The sequence below is a fragment of the Macrosteles quadrilineatus genome, unplaced genomic scaffold, assembly GCF_028750875.1.
Source record: "Macrosteles quadrilineatus isolate MER2022 unplaced genomic scaffold, UCM_ALF_1.0 Scaffold_1__1_contigs__length_201487025, whole genome shotgun sequence".
In the NCBI taxonomy this organism is placed as follows: domain Eukaryota; kingdom Metazoa; phylum Arthropoda; class Insecta; order Hemiptera; family Cicadellidae; genus Macrosteles; species Macrosteles quadrilineatus.
This window is the reverse complement of record NW_026542594.1, coordinates 3,540,867-3,558,222: the sequence shown is the minus strand read 5'-3', so window position 1 is coordinate 3,558,222 and position 17,356 is coordinate 3,540,867. Positions and strand designations below refer to the sequence as shown.

General features: G+C 35.8%; 1 protein-coding gene across 3 annotated transcripts in view; it reads right to left on the bottom strand.

The window, feature by feature from the left end:
* LOC129002414 (mushroom body large-type Kenyon cell-specific protein 1-like) overlaps positions 1-8,519 on the bottom strand; it is an 85,701-nt gene extending 77,182 nt beyond the window's left edge. Inside the window, exon 1 of one of the 3 annotated variants that reach the window (XM_054430199.1) lies at positions 8,414-8,519. In XM_054430199.1, the coding sequence (XP_054286174.1) occupies positions 8,414-8,507 (94 nt within the window). In that variant the 5' untranslated portion in view covers positions 8,508-8,519. Of the gene's footprint in view, positions 1-7,853; positions 7,893-8,413 lie in introns of those variants that run through there. The other 2 variants (XM_054430207.1, XM_054430225.1) reach the window with 2 other exon arrangements.
* Positions 8,520-17,356: the final 8,837 nt, after the last annotated feature.

Genomic DNA, 17,356 nt, shown 5'->3' with positions numbered 1-17,356 from the left:
TTTATCTGATTGTATGGAAAAGCTGTAAATTCTTCCTCTTAAAATTGATCTAACATATTAATTTACCTATTAAAATTTCGGTAAAATGTCAGTTAGCATCATTATTATATCCACCGCCACCCCTTAGTTTACTCCAGATGATTTTTTATGTACATAGTTTATTTATTTTTGAGAGCAGGAGCTAAAAAATATATCAAAATGAATGTTTGCTAACAACTTAATTGTAAAAAAATATATTTGTTCGATAAGACTAGTTTCTTCATGGGTAATTCACAACGGAGAGAAGAAGCAGAAGTAAATAGTGTGGTTTTCGATCACACCTTATTTGTTGTATATGTTTTATTCTGCCAATCCTTCGCAGTTATATTTTCCTTTTTTTCAAGTTCAGGAGTGACATTAATGCCACAACACTTACCTGATATAGCTATTCAACAATTTCCGAAATTGTAGAAGTTTTGATACGATTAGTTTGATCAGAAATATGAGAGATATGGGGTTATATTTATGAAAAAAAAAAAAAATCAAAAACGCTCCCAACTGATGGGTCTAGGCTTTACCATGCAGCCTACTTTCTTGTAGGGCAAATTCTATAAAACTATATTTTTTTGGAAATAATGTTAATTTAGGAAAAACTAATCCATCACTGTTATGAATTTTTGTATAATCCTACCTAGGAGTCGGGTGGCAACAAGTCGAGACAAACAAAATTTCGCTATGCTTTATAATTAAGGTATAATTTTCTAAGGGAAGTTTTCACAGGAAACATCGCTTTTATTGCAAACGCTGAGAGTGAAGGTTTTCATCCAAAGGCTTGATTAATTTCCCGTTCTTTGTTTCGGTTCCTCAACTTGAGAATCCAAGTTCAGCTTCAGAACATCCTGGCGCCCAACTAGATTGTATACTTACTTATACTTGTATACTTGAATTCTTCATCTTTGACAGAACTAGTCTGATAGATTGCGTTATATTGTTAATATGTTAATCTTGTACGGCGCCTTGTAAAAGTTAAATGCATTTTAAGCCCAAAACGCGTTCGAACACATTGCTGTTGGGTGTTTTAAAACTGTAAAGTTGTACGGTGTTTTGTTTATTAAAAAAAATATATTACTGTATTTAGTTTGAAGGTATAAAGTAGCCAATGTGAAGTTTGACTATAATCTTGATATCAACAATAACTCCTAATAAGGCAAAGGCACCTTATACACATTTTCCACGCAGTTGGAAAATATACCAATACAGCCTAATAAGTATGTCTAAGTTGACATTTATTTTTTTCATTTTTTTTAAATACCAAATAAAATTGTGTACCAAAGTATAACTATAATACTCTTTGGAAGATTGCGAAATTTTCTCTAAAATTAATAAAGTTTATAATTTAAAACATTTCAGACACTTAAACAGACATTTAAACGTACAAATGCAACTAACTTTTAAGGTTGAATTTTAAACTTTCTACTAGAAACATGACAAACTCCTCAAAGCTTTTAAAGCTTAGCAATTTTAAAAGAGGTCAAGACATCAGAATAATTTATGAAGTTCTTAAAGAAGGAAACTTTCAAAGCTAAAATTAAATCGAACGAAGAGTCAGTCTTTAATAATATATTCTCTGTGTTTATGCAGGTACCTTAATTCATATTTTATACGATTTAAAAATCAAGTGACAGCTTATATTATCATACTTCTTCAATTTTAATGAAAGCTATACACTTTCTGCAATATAAGAGATATTGTGAACTATAGCTTTGGACGTATGTCTTATATGCGTAAGAACTTTATTAAATATAATTGATATTATAGTTTTTACAAAAGTCTAAATAATTGTTGTGTCGACGGAGCAGCCGAGGTTTAAGGGGTGTGCGCCTTCAAGCTGTCGCAGCAATATGGATACTGCTTCTTTTTTGCGTCTCCTTAAGTTTAGGCTCTCTCTTTTGGAGGTTGAAATAGGGTTACTTTAATCCCAAGCTTTCAAGAGCCATCGAAATGATATGCTGTAATTAAATACATTCATGCGATGGTGAATGTCCATGCTGCGGTGCGGCGCACAAACTATATGTAACCGTACTTATTTAATCTTGCACATGAGTGTCCCCACCCACGTATAATTGCAACAAAGTATTGAAAAAAGTCTAGGTGTTACTCACTTAACTCTTTATTAAAAATTTACGTTCCATAGGGGCTTTAACACGCCATATTTTCAAACACGTTTATATACATTTTGTTTTAAATTACAGTATTAATTTTTGGTTGAGCGCAGCCGGGAGAAGTGTTCTGATCTGAGGAGGGGAGTGGGATTGGGGCCGTTAAACGCGTGTCTAATTAGAAATTAAAGGCGTCCATTTCGATTTTGCCTCACGTATTTACCAAAGCAAGATCCTCTCTAGTTATCCTCACTGAGGCAAAGATATTTTTAAGCTAACAGTGAATGAAAGCTATCAAGTTGTTTGCCATTTCCGCAACCTTTTAGTCACAGTCAACCCGGAGTCCTGGCCGTAGACGGTCTATAATATTATTAAAGAGTAACGTCATCCGTAGATTTTTCTCTGTAATTGCATGAGATTACAGAGAAAAATCAGAGAAGTGGTAAAACTGCATAAATGTGGGAAACGCTTTCTTTCTGTTTATTCAACCATTAACCACCATCTCCCCAATACTCCATCGCGTACGAGTCTACAGGTAAAGGTATAGACGAGCTCATCTACCTCTCCAGTCTCCTGCTCCAGCATCTATCACCAGGACATTTCTTCGGTCATGAGCGAATGATTTAATAACGAGCCACATTTAAATTGCGCGCGCGTTGACGCTGTAATGGCGGCAAACTCGCATCTGATTCCGCCTTCCCAGAACCACGGGTGTGAAAACTGTTCGTTAGGAATGTAGGAAATGAAATGAACCTGCTTCTGTGTCTACTCGCCTAATAGATCAGCTGTAATCGGTTTTGCGACGCCATTTTATAACCTGCTCGATAAATAACTCGACTGCTCTCGTCGTGAGCATCTTTGTTACCGGCTTTCTAGTTCAACGATATCACTGCGTAGACTTTTTGTTGGGAAGAAAGTAGGGTTATTTATTTTTATCCTTGGAATCTTAGCAACTACTAGCAACTCAGAATACTAATGGTAAAGACATTGTATAGAATTAAAATGTAGTAACTAGGCTATGTGGAATATATACCGAAAACTTCTTTCTTTTATGAACGAACAGATCAGTCGATTTTGTTTCACGAATTGTTGCGTTCTACAAAATTATTTACCGTACATCAAATCAAAGTCATTTAATGTACTTTTTTGTCATTATTCAGAAATATATTAGAATCCCAAATACCACTTTACAAACTTCGTTCTCATCGCTCATTACTTTTAAATATTCAAATTATAATGTTTCATTTTCCAACTTGTTATAAAGTGTCAAAAAATATTTATAATTTAAAACATTGTGTGATAATTTACTGGCACCTTCCTTTTAAAAATAAGTACAGTGATATAATAAAGAAACGGCGCAGTGTACAGGGCATCTACGAAATGTTCATAGTTATTCCAATCGAAGCATTCCACATAGATTAAGCCTAACCCTGTGAAGTATTTACAGAGCTTTCCATTAATATTATAATTAAGTGTGAAAGTCATCCTAGGTGAGGATCTATCGTCGACCGAGTGACCTTTCGACGTCTCCCATGGGCGGACAACTGTACGTCCATCATACACACTACACACTGTCACAGTACAGGGTAAGGACCAGGGTGACGCTACGCCCAGGTACTGTGTCTAGGATATTATGTAACCATAGGCTGGGCGATGGCTTAGTTTAAACAGCACAACATCGCGAGTCAACCGAAGTTAAGGCTAGGCGCACACGAGCGATTATTTTGAGGCGACTATTTCATCGGCCGATCTGTGCATCATGTATTTAAATGGAAGCGCGCACAAAGGCGATCGAGAATTGCGCCGATTTTAAAATCTGGGTTTTGCCACAGATTCGTAGGCGAGGCGATTGTCGCCCGGAAATCTGTAACGTACAGGTTGTTATCAGTCCGCGCACACGGTCGACTAAAAAATCGGCCAGTCGCTTGTTGTTTTCCACAGGAGTCAGTGAACTTCAGTGTGAGTTGTGTTGTTTTCTTTGCTAAAAAAAGGCCACAGCTGTTATAATAAAAACTGAAACTTTCAACAAACATTCTATAGTAATCAAATAGCTTTTTTACTGTCATCACGTAAAGTGTACCTATAGTTTCTAAAACTGTCGATTTAAAAGTCTGACTTACTATCGGATGAGCCCGATATTTAAGTTGTCTTCTTTTTTTCTTTGGTCTAGTTAGAAGAGCACAAACACAGGTTAATTCAACAAAGTCCATTTTAAACGCACTCAAAAAATCCATTTCTCGACTAAAAAATCGCCACGTGTGCGCCTAGACATAAATCAAAGGAGATTTATTTTTGGCCGATTTTTTAATCGGCCGATCGAAAAATCGACCGTGTGCGCCAGGCCTAAGTGTTTCGTGTTCGTACATAAAACATAAAATAAGGTAGCCTATTTGTAATATGGGTTAGCATCGATGTTCAACTTATGCACGCTCGATCGTCAGTAAAATGTTAATAGACGGCATGTATACAGGGGCAAAGCTGCACATAGTTTGGGGGGAAAGCACACAAGAGTACTATTAGACGCTATACACATACATCGATTACAAACAAATTTTAGTAAATGTATGCGTAAAGAGGATATCTGGATCAGTACACCATTATTTTAAAATATTGCCAATGGTTGCTACCGGACTAAAAATGCTCAAGCTAAAGCTTGATTACTATAATTTTGCTATCCATTTCCAGGTTGCATCAAAATTCTCAACAGCTCAAATACAACAAAAAGTCAATGGGTATGTTTAAATTTTCATACAGCCAGTTAAATTAAAATATGTACCTAGAATGTACCTCAAAAATAAAAGCGCGCTGTGTTACAGCTGTGCGTGCGCCACAGCCTAAATAATCTTTGAAACGTTTAACGAACAATACTGAACGTAGAACGTAGAGTTTGTATTTGTCCACGACCTGCCTCAATATTCTGCCTCCCCCATCACTTGACACTGCACACGACCACAAACCACCGGAACAAGGCCACTGATAAGTCACTTATCACACCTACTGATAAGGCACATCACACACTTCATTCTGACATTATTACACTCTTCAATAGTTTACAACCTTCGTGAACATGGTACGCAACAAATGATTACGGTAGTATTTTAAAATGTACTTTGAACGACGCCTTAGGTTAATATAATTAAACATTAATATGACATATTAGGTATTAAAACTAATCAAAAACCTAAAACTAATAAAATTACAGTAGTTCAAGTTTTTGTACATAATTTTCTAAACTAAAAAAAATTACTATTTTCTCATTTCAATATTTTGTACGACGTAGTAAGGTGCTGTAACTATACACCTACTATTTTTGCGCAGTTTTAAAGTGCTTTAATTTGTTGGCCATGGAAGCGAGGGCTTCAACATATTAGATTAAAAGTGCATTAAAAATGCAATAAATGACTTTAAAAAATGTTTGAAACTTAATGTACTGGTACTAAAGAAGCAATCTACAGTAGTAGAGTACCAAGAATGTGTAAAGGTAAACCACGCTCCATTGTGACTTGAACAGCAGAAAAGTTAGTTAAACGCCTCCAAACAAATAATTTCTAAAAATAACAAGATCTTGAGGGTAATCAGAACTGATCCCGTATTCAACACCGTACAACAAATCGTATTAAAAAACCGACAAGGAAGGTGCTGGACTGTGAATATACTTGTATAAATACACAAATAACGTCAAAGTGAAAGACTCTCCTAACTCAAGGGAGGTAACAACATCCACCTGACAGAAGGAGTTTGTTGCAAACTCTTGGAGATGTAATATCTATTATCAATATCGATTATCGGATTGTTCAGGAAGGTGCTAGAGCACAGCACATACACACAACACCCACCTGAAGCAGCTGTTCCAAACTCTTGGAGAGGTGATATAGATATATATATGATCAACATTGACTATCAGATTGTTCAGGAAGGTGCTAGAGCACAGCAACACATACAAACAACACCCACCTGAAGGAGCTGTTCCAAACTCTTGGAGAGGTGATATAGATATATATATGATCAACATTGATTATCGGATTGTTCAGAGCACAACAACACAAACAAACAACACCCACCTGAAGGAGCTGTTCCAAATTCTTGGAGAGGTGATATATATGATCAACATTGATTATCGGATTGTCCGGGAAGGTGCTAGAGCACAACAACACAAACAAACAACACCCACCTGAAGGAGCTGTTCCAAACTCTTGGAGAGGTGATATAGATATATATATGATCAACATTGACTATCAGATTGTTCAGGAAGGTGCTAGAGCACAGCAACACATACAAACAACACCCACCTGAAGGAGCTGTTCCAAATTCTTGGAGAGGTGATATATATGATCAACATTGATTATCGGATTGTTCGGAAGGTGCTAGAGCACAACAACACAAACAAACAACACCCACCTGAAGGAGCTGTTCCAAATTCTTGGAAGGTGATATATATGATCAACATTGATTATCGGATTGTCCGGGAAGGTGCTAGAGCACAACAACACAAACAAACAACACCCACCTGAAGGAGCTGTTCCAAACTCTTGGAGAGGTGATATAGATATATATATGATCAACATTGACTATCAGATTGTTCAGGAAGGTGCTAGAGCACAGCAACACATACAAACAACACCCACCTGAAGGAGCTGTTCCAAATTCTTGGAGAGGTGATATATATGATCAACATTGATTATCGGATTGTTCGGAAGGTGCTAGAGCACAACAACACAAACAAACAACACCCACCTGAAGGAGCTGTTCCAAATTCTTGGAGAGGTGATATATATGATCAACATTGATTATCGGATTGTTCGGAAGGTGCTAGAGCACAACAACACAAACAAACAACACCCACCTGAAGGAGCTGTTCCAAATTCTTGGAAGGCTGACGTGTACATGAGATGGAGCTAAATGTCTATAGCGAACGAGCACGTTTCGACGCCGCTAAGAAAACCAGTAACACCATGATTTACTTTTTTAAGAATTACTTTGTCCTTATAAATGCTTCAATCGTAGATTTCACGGCTACTGTGTGAGTTACTAAAATGTTGTGTATAACCAATAACAAGTTTAGTTAACTTAATTTAAACTTTTGTTGTACCTTAATTAAGTCTATGGCTATTAGACTTAACAGACAATTTATAAATATTTGGACTAAAATTAATTTTATTTGCAAATTCGATTTGCACTAAAATAATAGAATGTTGAGTCAAACGTAACAGATAAACTGTATTGAATAAAACTAATAAAAAGCAGGAGGATATTAATTTTAAATCTATTATAGTACTATGCAATATTTCGATTTTGTATTAATTAATTTAAAGACTTGTGCTAACTATGCAATCGCGTTTTTTTTTTGTTAGGCCTATATTTTGATTGTTGCTAGTTTATGATTGAGTTCTTAAAGTATGTAACCAGTATACAACAAGTAATTAAAAAGTAAGTAAAAAAATAGAAGAAATTTATAAGTTATGTAACGACAGTAGAACGGTACCAATACATAACGCGAAGAATATGTGCACGTGTATGTATGCTACAGCTACCTAAAACTTTGAATTCAGTTCTGCAAGTTTGCCAGTTAAATGTTAGTAGTGCATCAGGGCTATGGTATTTTCTTTTGAATATCCTTGTTTTGTATACAACGTATTGAAAGATTGATAATAGTTTCAAAGTTTCTTAAATGAGAAACCGTTTGAAAATGTTAAGCGATAGACTAAATGTACGCACAATTAATGTGGGCAGTAAACGGCTTTAAGTTCCCGAGAACACTGTAGGGTAAACAGCGGCGCGCGAGCGAGCTTGGCAATTAGTTAGGCGCAGGACAGCGCGTCCGGCGCGGGGTGCGGGGTACGGGGGTAGCGGTGCATCGAGAGTGCAGGCTGTTGCGGTGGTCAGGGAGGGAAGTGCAACGAGCAGGGGGGCCGAGTGGGGGCCCCTACCTCTCCCCCCCTTCCCGCGCAGCTGCAGCAACAATGCGCATACCCCGGCTGTCAGCTGATATTAGCACTAAATTTGCGTTGCATCACTGTTTCTCGTCGTTCGTGATTTTTATAAGATATAACGAGTATTATGGAGGTTATAGTGTCTTCAAAGAGTGTAAACAGTGCGTACTTTACGTGTTATCTGTTAAACAAAGCCGGGAGGTGGGGAAGTGCATCAGGATGCGGTTCGGCAACAGGTTTGCAAACACTTCCTGGTTTGATAGCAACAATCAAAATTCACTTACCTTAATTTTAGGTTATCCGATAAAATTCCAAAATTGAAACTATAATTTTAATATCACTCACCTACTATTTGCACCATGGTTTTTGTCCAACTCTGCAACGATTTCCGAATAGTCCGTCTTTCCAGTACACACCTCGCATATGAACATTCCGCCATGTTGCGCGCGAGTTTTCTTGTTTTCCCTTCTGACAGAACGAGCGCTAGCTCCGTACTCGCCGTGACGTCACTGTTTGTGACGCAACCGGTAGATGCATCTCTCTCCCTCTCTCTCACTCCCGCTCCCGCTCCCCCACCTTTAATACGACTCCATACGGTTAAAGAAGGGGAAGGACTTGTTCGGTTTTTAAACACCCTCCCTCCCTTTCAAGGTTCCCCTCCCTTTCACGACCCCGAAAAATGTTATAATCACTTAGCAACGAAAAAAGAAAAGATAATCAATATCGTACTTCCTACCACGCCTTCCTTTACCCGGCCGAAAACGCCGCCCCTTCCGTTGCTTCCTGTGTCCACCGATCTCCATATCCTCCACTTACAATTGCTCAACCCCTTGGAATTGGCTATTATGCGTAAATAATGTTGAACAGCTAACAATCCTTTGTTCACAGCTCTTTATATTCAAGGAGTGAATTTGCCTTAGCCGTCTTAAGAGAATGAGACGCAAAAAATGAAACTAAAATTTCTATAGTCGCAAAGATGAAACAAATTAATTTGTTTGTTTGATTGGTCTAACCAAATTCAGAGTTCATATTAACAGCAACAATAACTATAATAAATAATCGACAATAATTAGTTTAGTTAATTGTATAAGGTAACTACAGGACTGGCTAGTTACATTTAATTTGTATTTCATCCTGATCCTGAGTGTCAGTCATGTGTACAATTATCAACATGTATCGTGAACACAAAATGTTGCTCTATGGTGCATTTTAGTTATTGTTTTTAACAAAAACGGCCATAGTGAAATGTGTTTACAGACATCTCTCAACATATTTTTTGTAAACTGACACAAAATACATATTTTGTTATCAGAATATATTTAAAATTGTGGGATCAAGTTATTTTAACTCAGGTATCGCTCCCTGGCAATGTTAGACTGGTCATGTGACTGTGATAACACTATATGTGTCTGTGGTAGTGTGTGTAGTAGTAGTAGTAGTGGCGTCGCGTCCACCCCTCACACGCACGCAAACACACGGCACCGCGCGCGCAACCCCACGCCGCCGCGGCGCAACAGGCTCCACTCCCGCCTTCTTACAACTTGAGTTACGTTTTCCGGCACGGTTTCACAAGTTAATCATATTTTACAGGTTTATCAAGCATTTATTTTCCTACAGGATGTGATACCCACCGGCCAAGTCAAACTCTCACACTAATAGAAATACAGATACAGTAGTAGGATGTTACGCGTTTTAAATAAATTAAAAAGTATTTCGTGTGGGCCTCTTCAAGATAGTGTAATTCGTCGCAAAGGGGGAAGAGCAGTAGAACCCGGTGTGGACTAAGTTTGTGATGTTGTTAAGTTGTTAAATATGTTGTATGTAAATATTATGCCTTTAGATGCAAATTAAAAAAATAGCGAGACAATTTAAATAATTTAACGATTGTTAATACGTCGCTCGTATGTTAAATGATCAGGTCGTAGTAATATACGCGTTGTGTAACACAATGTAAACAAAACCAAACAAATCCTTCTAAACAAGTATATAGATCACTTACACTCGCTCGAGCACACGCGGCCGGGTTGAAAGCTCGCTAAAAAATACTGCCAAATTATTGTCGGAAGGAACGAAAATGGAAGGCCCGCTTTGCCCCTTCCCGAACGCGGAACCACCCTCCCCTTAAAAAATATTCCATCTCTGTTATACATTAGGGAGTCCAATCTATCCCCGTCTCCCTCGCTCTAATGACCTTTTCGGTTTTTATAGATCGGAGTAACAATTCCCTCCCCCAACGTCTCGGCGCCCGCCCCCCTCCACACCTCTGCCACCCCTTTGCCCGCACCCGAAATACGCCAAATTATATAACATCATTTGTTTCGATCGGTCGCAGCTCAGGTAGTATGCTTGGCCCGCCTTGCCACAAACATAGGCCTACATCGACCGTCAACTACTCAGGCAGAACTGTTGCGTTCTATAACATATTTTATTTAGCTACAGCCGTTTGTAATTACCGTATAACATCTCAGCAATGACAGGAAACAGAATAAACGAGGAGTAGGTAAAATGTAGTCAACGACCTCTGATTTTAAACTCGGCTGTAAACAAATTCGTGTTAATAAAAACAAGTTATCACGCAGCACGCAGATTGTATACGAAACAAATTTCGTAAAAGGGGTTTTAAAGACGATGGGAAAACAATGGGGCGAAGGGGTATTGTGAAAATCAAACTCGTCTGCTTCTTACCATAAGTGTTTATTCTACATTTAATACAACTCTCCGTTAGTAACAAAACGTACTTTTATGTTTAAAAATTCTGTTTATACAACATTATGTTTGAGGACTTTGCACACATTCTTTAATATCTAAAAGCCTATTAATGCATGCCACACAAATGTTAAATAATTAATCCCATAATTAAGTGTTATTAAAATAATTAAATAATTAATGTACATATTAATTTATTGTACTTATCTGTATTGCTGTTTTACAAAATTTTCAGCTCAAATAAAAAATATCCCGGAAAAAATTATATTTTCACTATTTGAACAATAATAAAATCCACCCCAGTACAGTAATAATAACAGGTTTACTGTCTTGCTTAGCAAGAAATTGCATCAGCTTAGCTTAAAAAAAAAACAGTTGAAAACGCAAAATAAAACGTAATCAACCATATTGTACGTAAAAAATACTACAGTACCAGGAAATGTTTATTTTAATTACATTGGTTTGGGGCGTGACCCCGCTGTATTCTTCTAGTAAAATTGAAGTAAGTATTGGAATATGAGTTCACGTTTCAACGCTTTACATATTTCACACTGCCAATTATTTTTCTGTATTTTGTAACAGGGCCCTTTGATGATTCTTTTGTTCAATTCATCCTGTTAGAAGCTATTTCAGAGTTGTTAATGTTCGACTTGATCCAAGCATGATTTACGTTTTTACATCATGTCTTACTTTCCCACAATGCAACAGTTGGATTTGGAAGGCAGAGTGGGTATCGTAGGTGTTACTGATGCAGCTAAAGTGGGTCGAGACGGCAACATAAGTCTAGTCTCAATGCCATCTAGTGTGTCGCAACCGCCTAGACCTAGACAAAGGCAAAGCAGAACTGCAGCTGCCATGGAGCTGCGCTGTTCACTATACACACGAATATACATTATCAAAAATACTGTCAATAGTTGAGCATAAAAAAAGCATTTTTTAAATACTTTAATTGAGTAAGATTACTCTTATAGTGTACTGCAAGCACGGTTTAATACGGAAATAATTTGACGAACACGTAAATATATGAACATTACTTGCACCAGGATGGTCTATTTGTCTAGTAGAGCAAGGGGAAATAAAATCTATTTATATTGTAAGAGATTATGTAGCCAATATTCAAAGTGTCTTCAGTGTATCAACTTTCATCAGATCGCTTGTAAAGTCTTATCTAGGTTTATATTTAAATGGAAGAATTAATAAACGTAATATTGTCCTTTATTGGGTGTACAAGAATGCTCCTGAATTCAGAATACTTCATCACCACCAATCTCTTTGTATCATAAGAGCGAAAGGGGTTATACAATTGTGCCATAGACCAATACTGAATTGTTTACAGTTATAAAACTGACTACATATTTTAAAAATGTCAATGGTCGGCAAGTTGCGATACCAACACATGGCTTTGATAGACAACTTCAACAAAATACCAGATTAACAGCAACACAACTATTTTCTTTGTTTACCGATGGCATTTTTCAGAGATGGTTTCGAGGAGAGTACACAAACTTAGAGAAAGCGGCCAGTGTTTAGGCCCCGGCCACACGAGGCGAATTTAAGCCACGCGGCTTATCTTCGCGCGAAGTTAAGCCGCGCGAAGTGCCTGGCCACACGGGGCGGATGAACCGCTTCCTGTTGGGTTTTCCCAGTATCAGTACTCTATTAAATAGTTCAGTCCACTCTTTTTAGTCATAAACAAAACACTTATGTTAGTTTGTGCATTAGTAGTTTGTGGTGATCTGGAACCAAATGTTAACATAAATCATTTTGTCCATCCCTTCATAACGGAAAAACCATTTTTTGTGTTCCAAACATTTTACGTGCACATGTGAAACCATAGTTCGGAGTTTGTATGTATCAAACATTGTTTGAACACCACACAACCGGTAAAAAACAATCAAAACAAACTCATAAAACCACTGGAAATGTCCGAAGAATATCTCCGATAAGCGCGGCTACCGCGCGGTCGAACCGTATCGTGTGGCCACTCTCATAAGACTGCATGTGTCATCCCCTCCAACGCGGCTTAACTTCGCGCGGTCGGGGGACGACATGTCGCGGCTCAACCGCACATGCGGCTAAACTTCGCCTCGTGTGGCCACTCTCATTTGATTCAATGTGTTGTCGAACCCTTTAACTTCGCGCGGCTTAACTTCGCGCGGTTAAACCGCCTCGTGTGGCCGGGGCCTAAATCATACTAGTTAGCCGCCCGTGCTCCGCCACGGGAATATTGTCAAATCACATAAAATCAAATCAAAATCATGTTTATTTCAGTAAGTAAATACATTGTTACAATACTTTGCCAGTAAAAGTTTCATAGTTATGCAATGATATAAATAAATAAAATAATATACTAACATAGTCATTAATATGAAATGCCTCTTACATAGGCTACTACCCGTGCGTGAGAGATTTCCGCTATCAGGAAATAATAATATTAGAAATTGAAAAAAATAGATAAAAAAAGACATAATAATTAACAAATACTGTTTATCTTTGTATTTTATTTAGGGACTGTTTTTTTATATGAAGTAGAACGGATAGTTGGGCCTGTATAAACTATTAATGTTAATCAAACCAATATATTAGTTTAACCAAATGAATGTTTTAAATTAATTCAAGTTACATTTGAAAAATAAATGGTGTATGAACTGCACAATGCTGATAACCTAATAAGCTATTTGTGCTATGGAGATAATTTGTTAATGTATATTCCTACATTCGTTGTTTTATATTGTAGTTACACGTATTCGTAATCGCCATCTCCAGAAGGTAAAGTTTGGAACTGCTTTACGCCAAACACTTACCTTGAGTAATATTGATCACCTACGATAAAATGTTTGTTTGTTTCCCACACATTAGCAATTTTCTACACAACCTGCAAGCGGATTTCACTATGATTGTTCTGGTGGCCGAAGGGAAAAAATTATATTGATCGGAATAAACAGTTTTCGTCCTCTACTTTGGGTATTATTTCATGTTTCATACTCAAACCTAAAATCAATTAGCACTTTCCTTCAAATCAGTTCGCGGGAAAACTAATACAGTATACGAAAATACAAAATTTACACCAAAACATAGGCTACAAGTATTGTTTAAATAACACATTTTGGTATAATAAGTTAACAAATACACTTATCGTGTCTGTTTTTAACAGGAACTTCTAGATTAATAATTACATACCGAAAGTGAGTTTATAAAAACAATAACAAATGTCTGACAAACATTAAACAGCTGACAAATCATTTATAAACTGTGTATTATAATCTTCAATAAGAATTGTATTGACTCGACCTTTGAAGGGCTGTAGTGCTTAGCCCTTAGAAAAAACGTAAATTCTAAGGAAGTTCGGCAAATCTATGCATTACATCCTTTAATTTGAGACATACATCTTGTAGATCGGTCCAGTAATAACTGATAAAACAGTGTTACAACTGTGTATTAAATATATAGATGATATTATATAAATCAACAACTACTGTGTTGAGGGTTACTTGAGTAGTAAATGCCACATTTGTCTTAAATTGTAGTTTACTTATGGTCATAAGCAGTATAATAAACATCCTGGCTCTCGTCCAACAACTACTAGACTAGTAGTTGTCTGCAATGTCTGAATGCAAAACGTTTCACGTAAATACTATGGTGATTCTTTGTTACAAGCACAGACAATTGGTTCCTTAGGCTATGTTACAAGCAAAGTTCAAAATGCTTGAAGAACGATATGGAAAGTCTCATGTCGACAAAGTTTGTCTAGCCTCAAGAGGCCTTACCTCTTTTGTTAATGTGGATAAGTGGGTTTTATATCTTAGAGGTCTTAAAAAATCATTGGTGATTGGAATGAATTGAAACAGAAGCTCCAGGATAGAAACTCCTGGCTCTAACCATCAGTCCATCCGTGAGTCCAAATTATTGAGAATTAAACTAAGGCTTAAAGATTGAAATCGTCAAGTAAAATCTAGCAAGAGTAATAAATGTAAAAGCAAGTAGTTCTTGGTTAGGGTAAGGGAAAAGTGAGTTACAAATACAGTACAATAAATAGTAAATTTCAGTAAGTGGGAATAAAGTAAATTAATTGTGAATTGTTTAGATTAATTTATTTTAAATATGCCATTGTTTTAAATCATACTGGAGGTCGTGCAGTGGTCGAAAACTCGACCAAAAATATGCAGTGTAAATAGACATCTCTATTTTCACCCACGCTGTAAACAAACATGTGATTGGAATTTCCTCCATTTGTTTGTCTTGATTTTCTGTTTATATTTTGTTGTTATTTAGTCACCAGCTTGGCAACCCATAAGGCCCATGTATATTTTTTAAAATTTTTAATTCATATTTTGTGCTTATTTTTGAGCTTTTTTTTTATTTACAAAGGGATTCTGCACTTCTACAGCAAAACATCTTTCTAACAGTATGTGTATATTTTCTCTGCGATGCACACGAGCTGAGAAAAAGGGTGTCGAGAAACATGCTTGACTATTAATATACAGTATAGTTAAATTTCAATTTACTTTTTGCTCAAGCACTACAATGTACAATTCATTTTTTAACCAGCCTTTTTACAGACACTACTGATTGCTTCACGGTTTCTTTTTTAGGAGGTAGGTTTAAAAAAATGCATTCTTCTTCAATATTACATTCGTTATTGTTGGTTAAAATCATAATTTCCACAGTTATCGTTATAAGTTATAATTTTATATCGACCTTAATTTATTTTTAATTATTATTATTTTTAATTAATTTTATATAGAGTTCTATTTCACAAAAACAATTTACATTCCCATTGAAATTTAATATGACGTAATACGTACTATTCAAATCTATGGAATTTCTTAAAAGCACAATATTTTTGTAGTGGTATAAAATCGATCATTTAAATTCAAAGACAGTCTACTGCAGCTGTGATACCAGACAGCCGTCTGAAGGTTAGATAATTCTCTTCAATCCTCGTTGAGTGAGATGACATAACAATATCTTATCAACAGATTTAGCAAACTTATCAGTTGTCATTATAATGTCCTTGTACAATGCATTATGTCGGGATCTGCCTTGGAAAAACAAACAACACAAAAATACGGCACCACTTTAGAATGTGAGGGCTTATATGTATATAATTTCAATCATCATACATCATAAAATAGAAGTACAATGGTTGATAATTTTTCACTTAATGTGTACAAGGTGATATTTTATCTAAATCAAAATGCTTTTTATGATACATCTATAATATTAAAACGAAACAGTGTTTTTTTTTTATTTCACGATTCTGAATCAACCACTCGACGGATTTTCATGATTTTTATGTTGAAAGAAAGATAATTTTGAGAACTAGGGAATGTCGAAGCCATAATTTTAGTTTAGGGTCCCAGTTTTTTAGAAATTAAGTTTTAATTTTTAAAAAGTCTAGCAGCCGACGCTAAGATTCTAAACTAGCTTTTGGCATAAAATAATTTGCTTAACATAACAGCTGTAAACACTCAGCTTTTGTGTCAGAAATTCCGCATTTGGATAAAAATGTAAAGACATACTTAGGGTTGACTTATTTATACTATGTGTAATGCTAATCATTGATACGTTAAATTCTTCTGTAAGAGGATGACAGATTATTTAAATATACATAGTAAAATACTAGGATGTTCAAATTATTTTTTAAGAAATCTTTGTAATCTTTGATTTGTTTTAGTGCAATATAATTTGTTTTAACTAACAATTGGTTAAATATAAAAATGTTCTATAGAACTATGAGGTATTTGATTTACTCTGATTTTGTCATTTATTATAAAAAATAAGTAAGATTAGTAGACAACCGAGATAAGTAACACCATCGATGTATACAAGTCGAGGCTCTGTTCACGAGTCTTAAAAAAAGGATATGCAAATTATTTGACTGCTCAACCTTTAGAGGAAAGGGTAGGAAAATCACAATTTTTATATGTTTTAATTCATCTTGGTAGCTTTATGTTTACAATCAATATTTTTGAATGCTTAAACTTTGTTTGGATTAGGCCCGGAAATATAGATGTCATAAAAAGTAGATCAAGAATCATCACAAATCATGGTTTTAAATTACCACCACAACCTCAGACAGGTTTTATGCAACGATATACAGATGAATAACATAGATTGAACACAACGTCATCATTGAGCTAGGATACTGCAATTAGACTAGCCATCCTTTCATGAAATCTAAAAAAGTTGTTTGGCGTGTGTTTGTTTAGTTGTGTTTACGTTTGGTGGCGCTGATGTATGCAAAATACAGTATCACTTTTATTTCAACTGAATATTTTATAGTTTAAATAAATGAATATGGGGAATTACGATGTACATTGATTCAATGAGGGTGGTTTAATTATCAAGGATATTAGAACTGATAACGGTATGGATAATCAACATAGACAATTAATTACGTCACTAGCTTTACTAGCATGTTAACTTTTTAAATTCCTTTAACCTGTGACTCTTTTTTTTCAAATTGATATTATTTTATTTTTGACTCAGCTGTTTACAAAACAAACTATATATATATATATTTTTTTTTTTTTTTACTTTATTTAATTTACAATCTGTTCAAGTTGAACAATAAGCAAA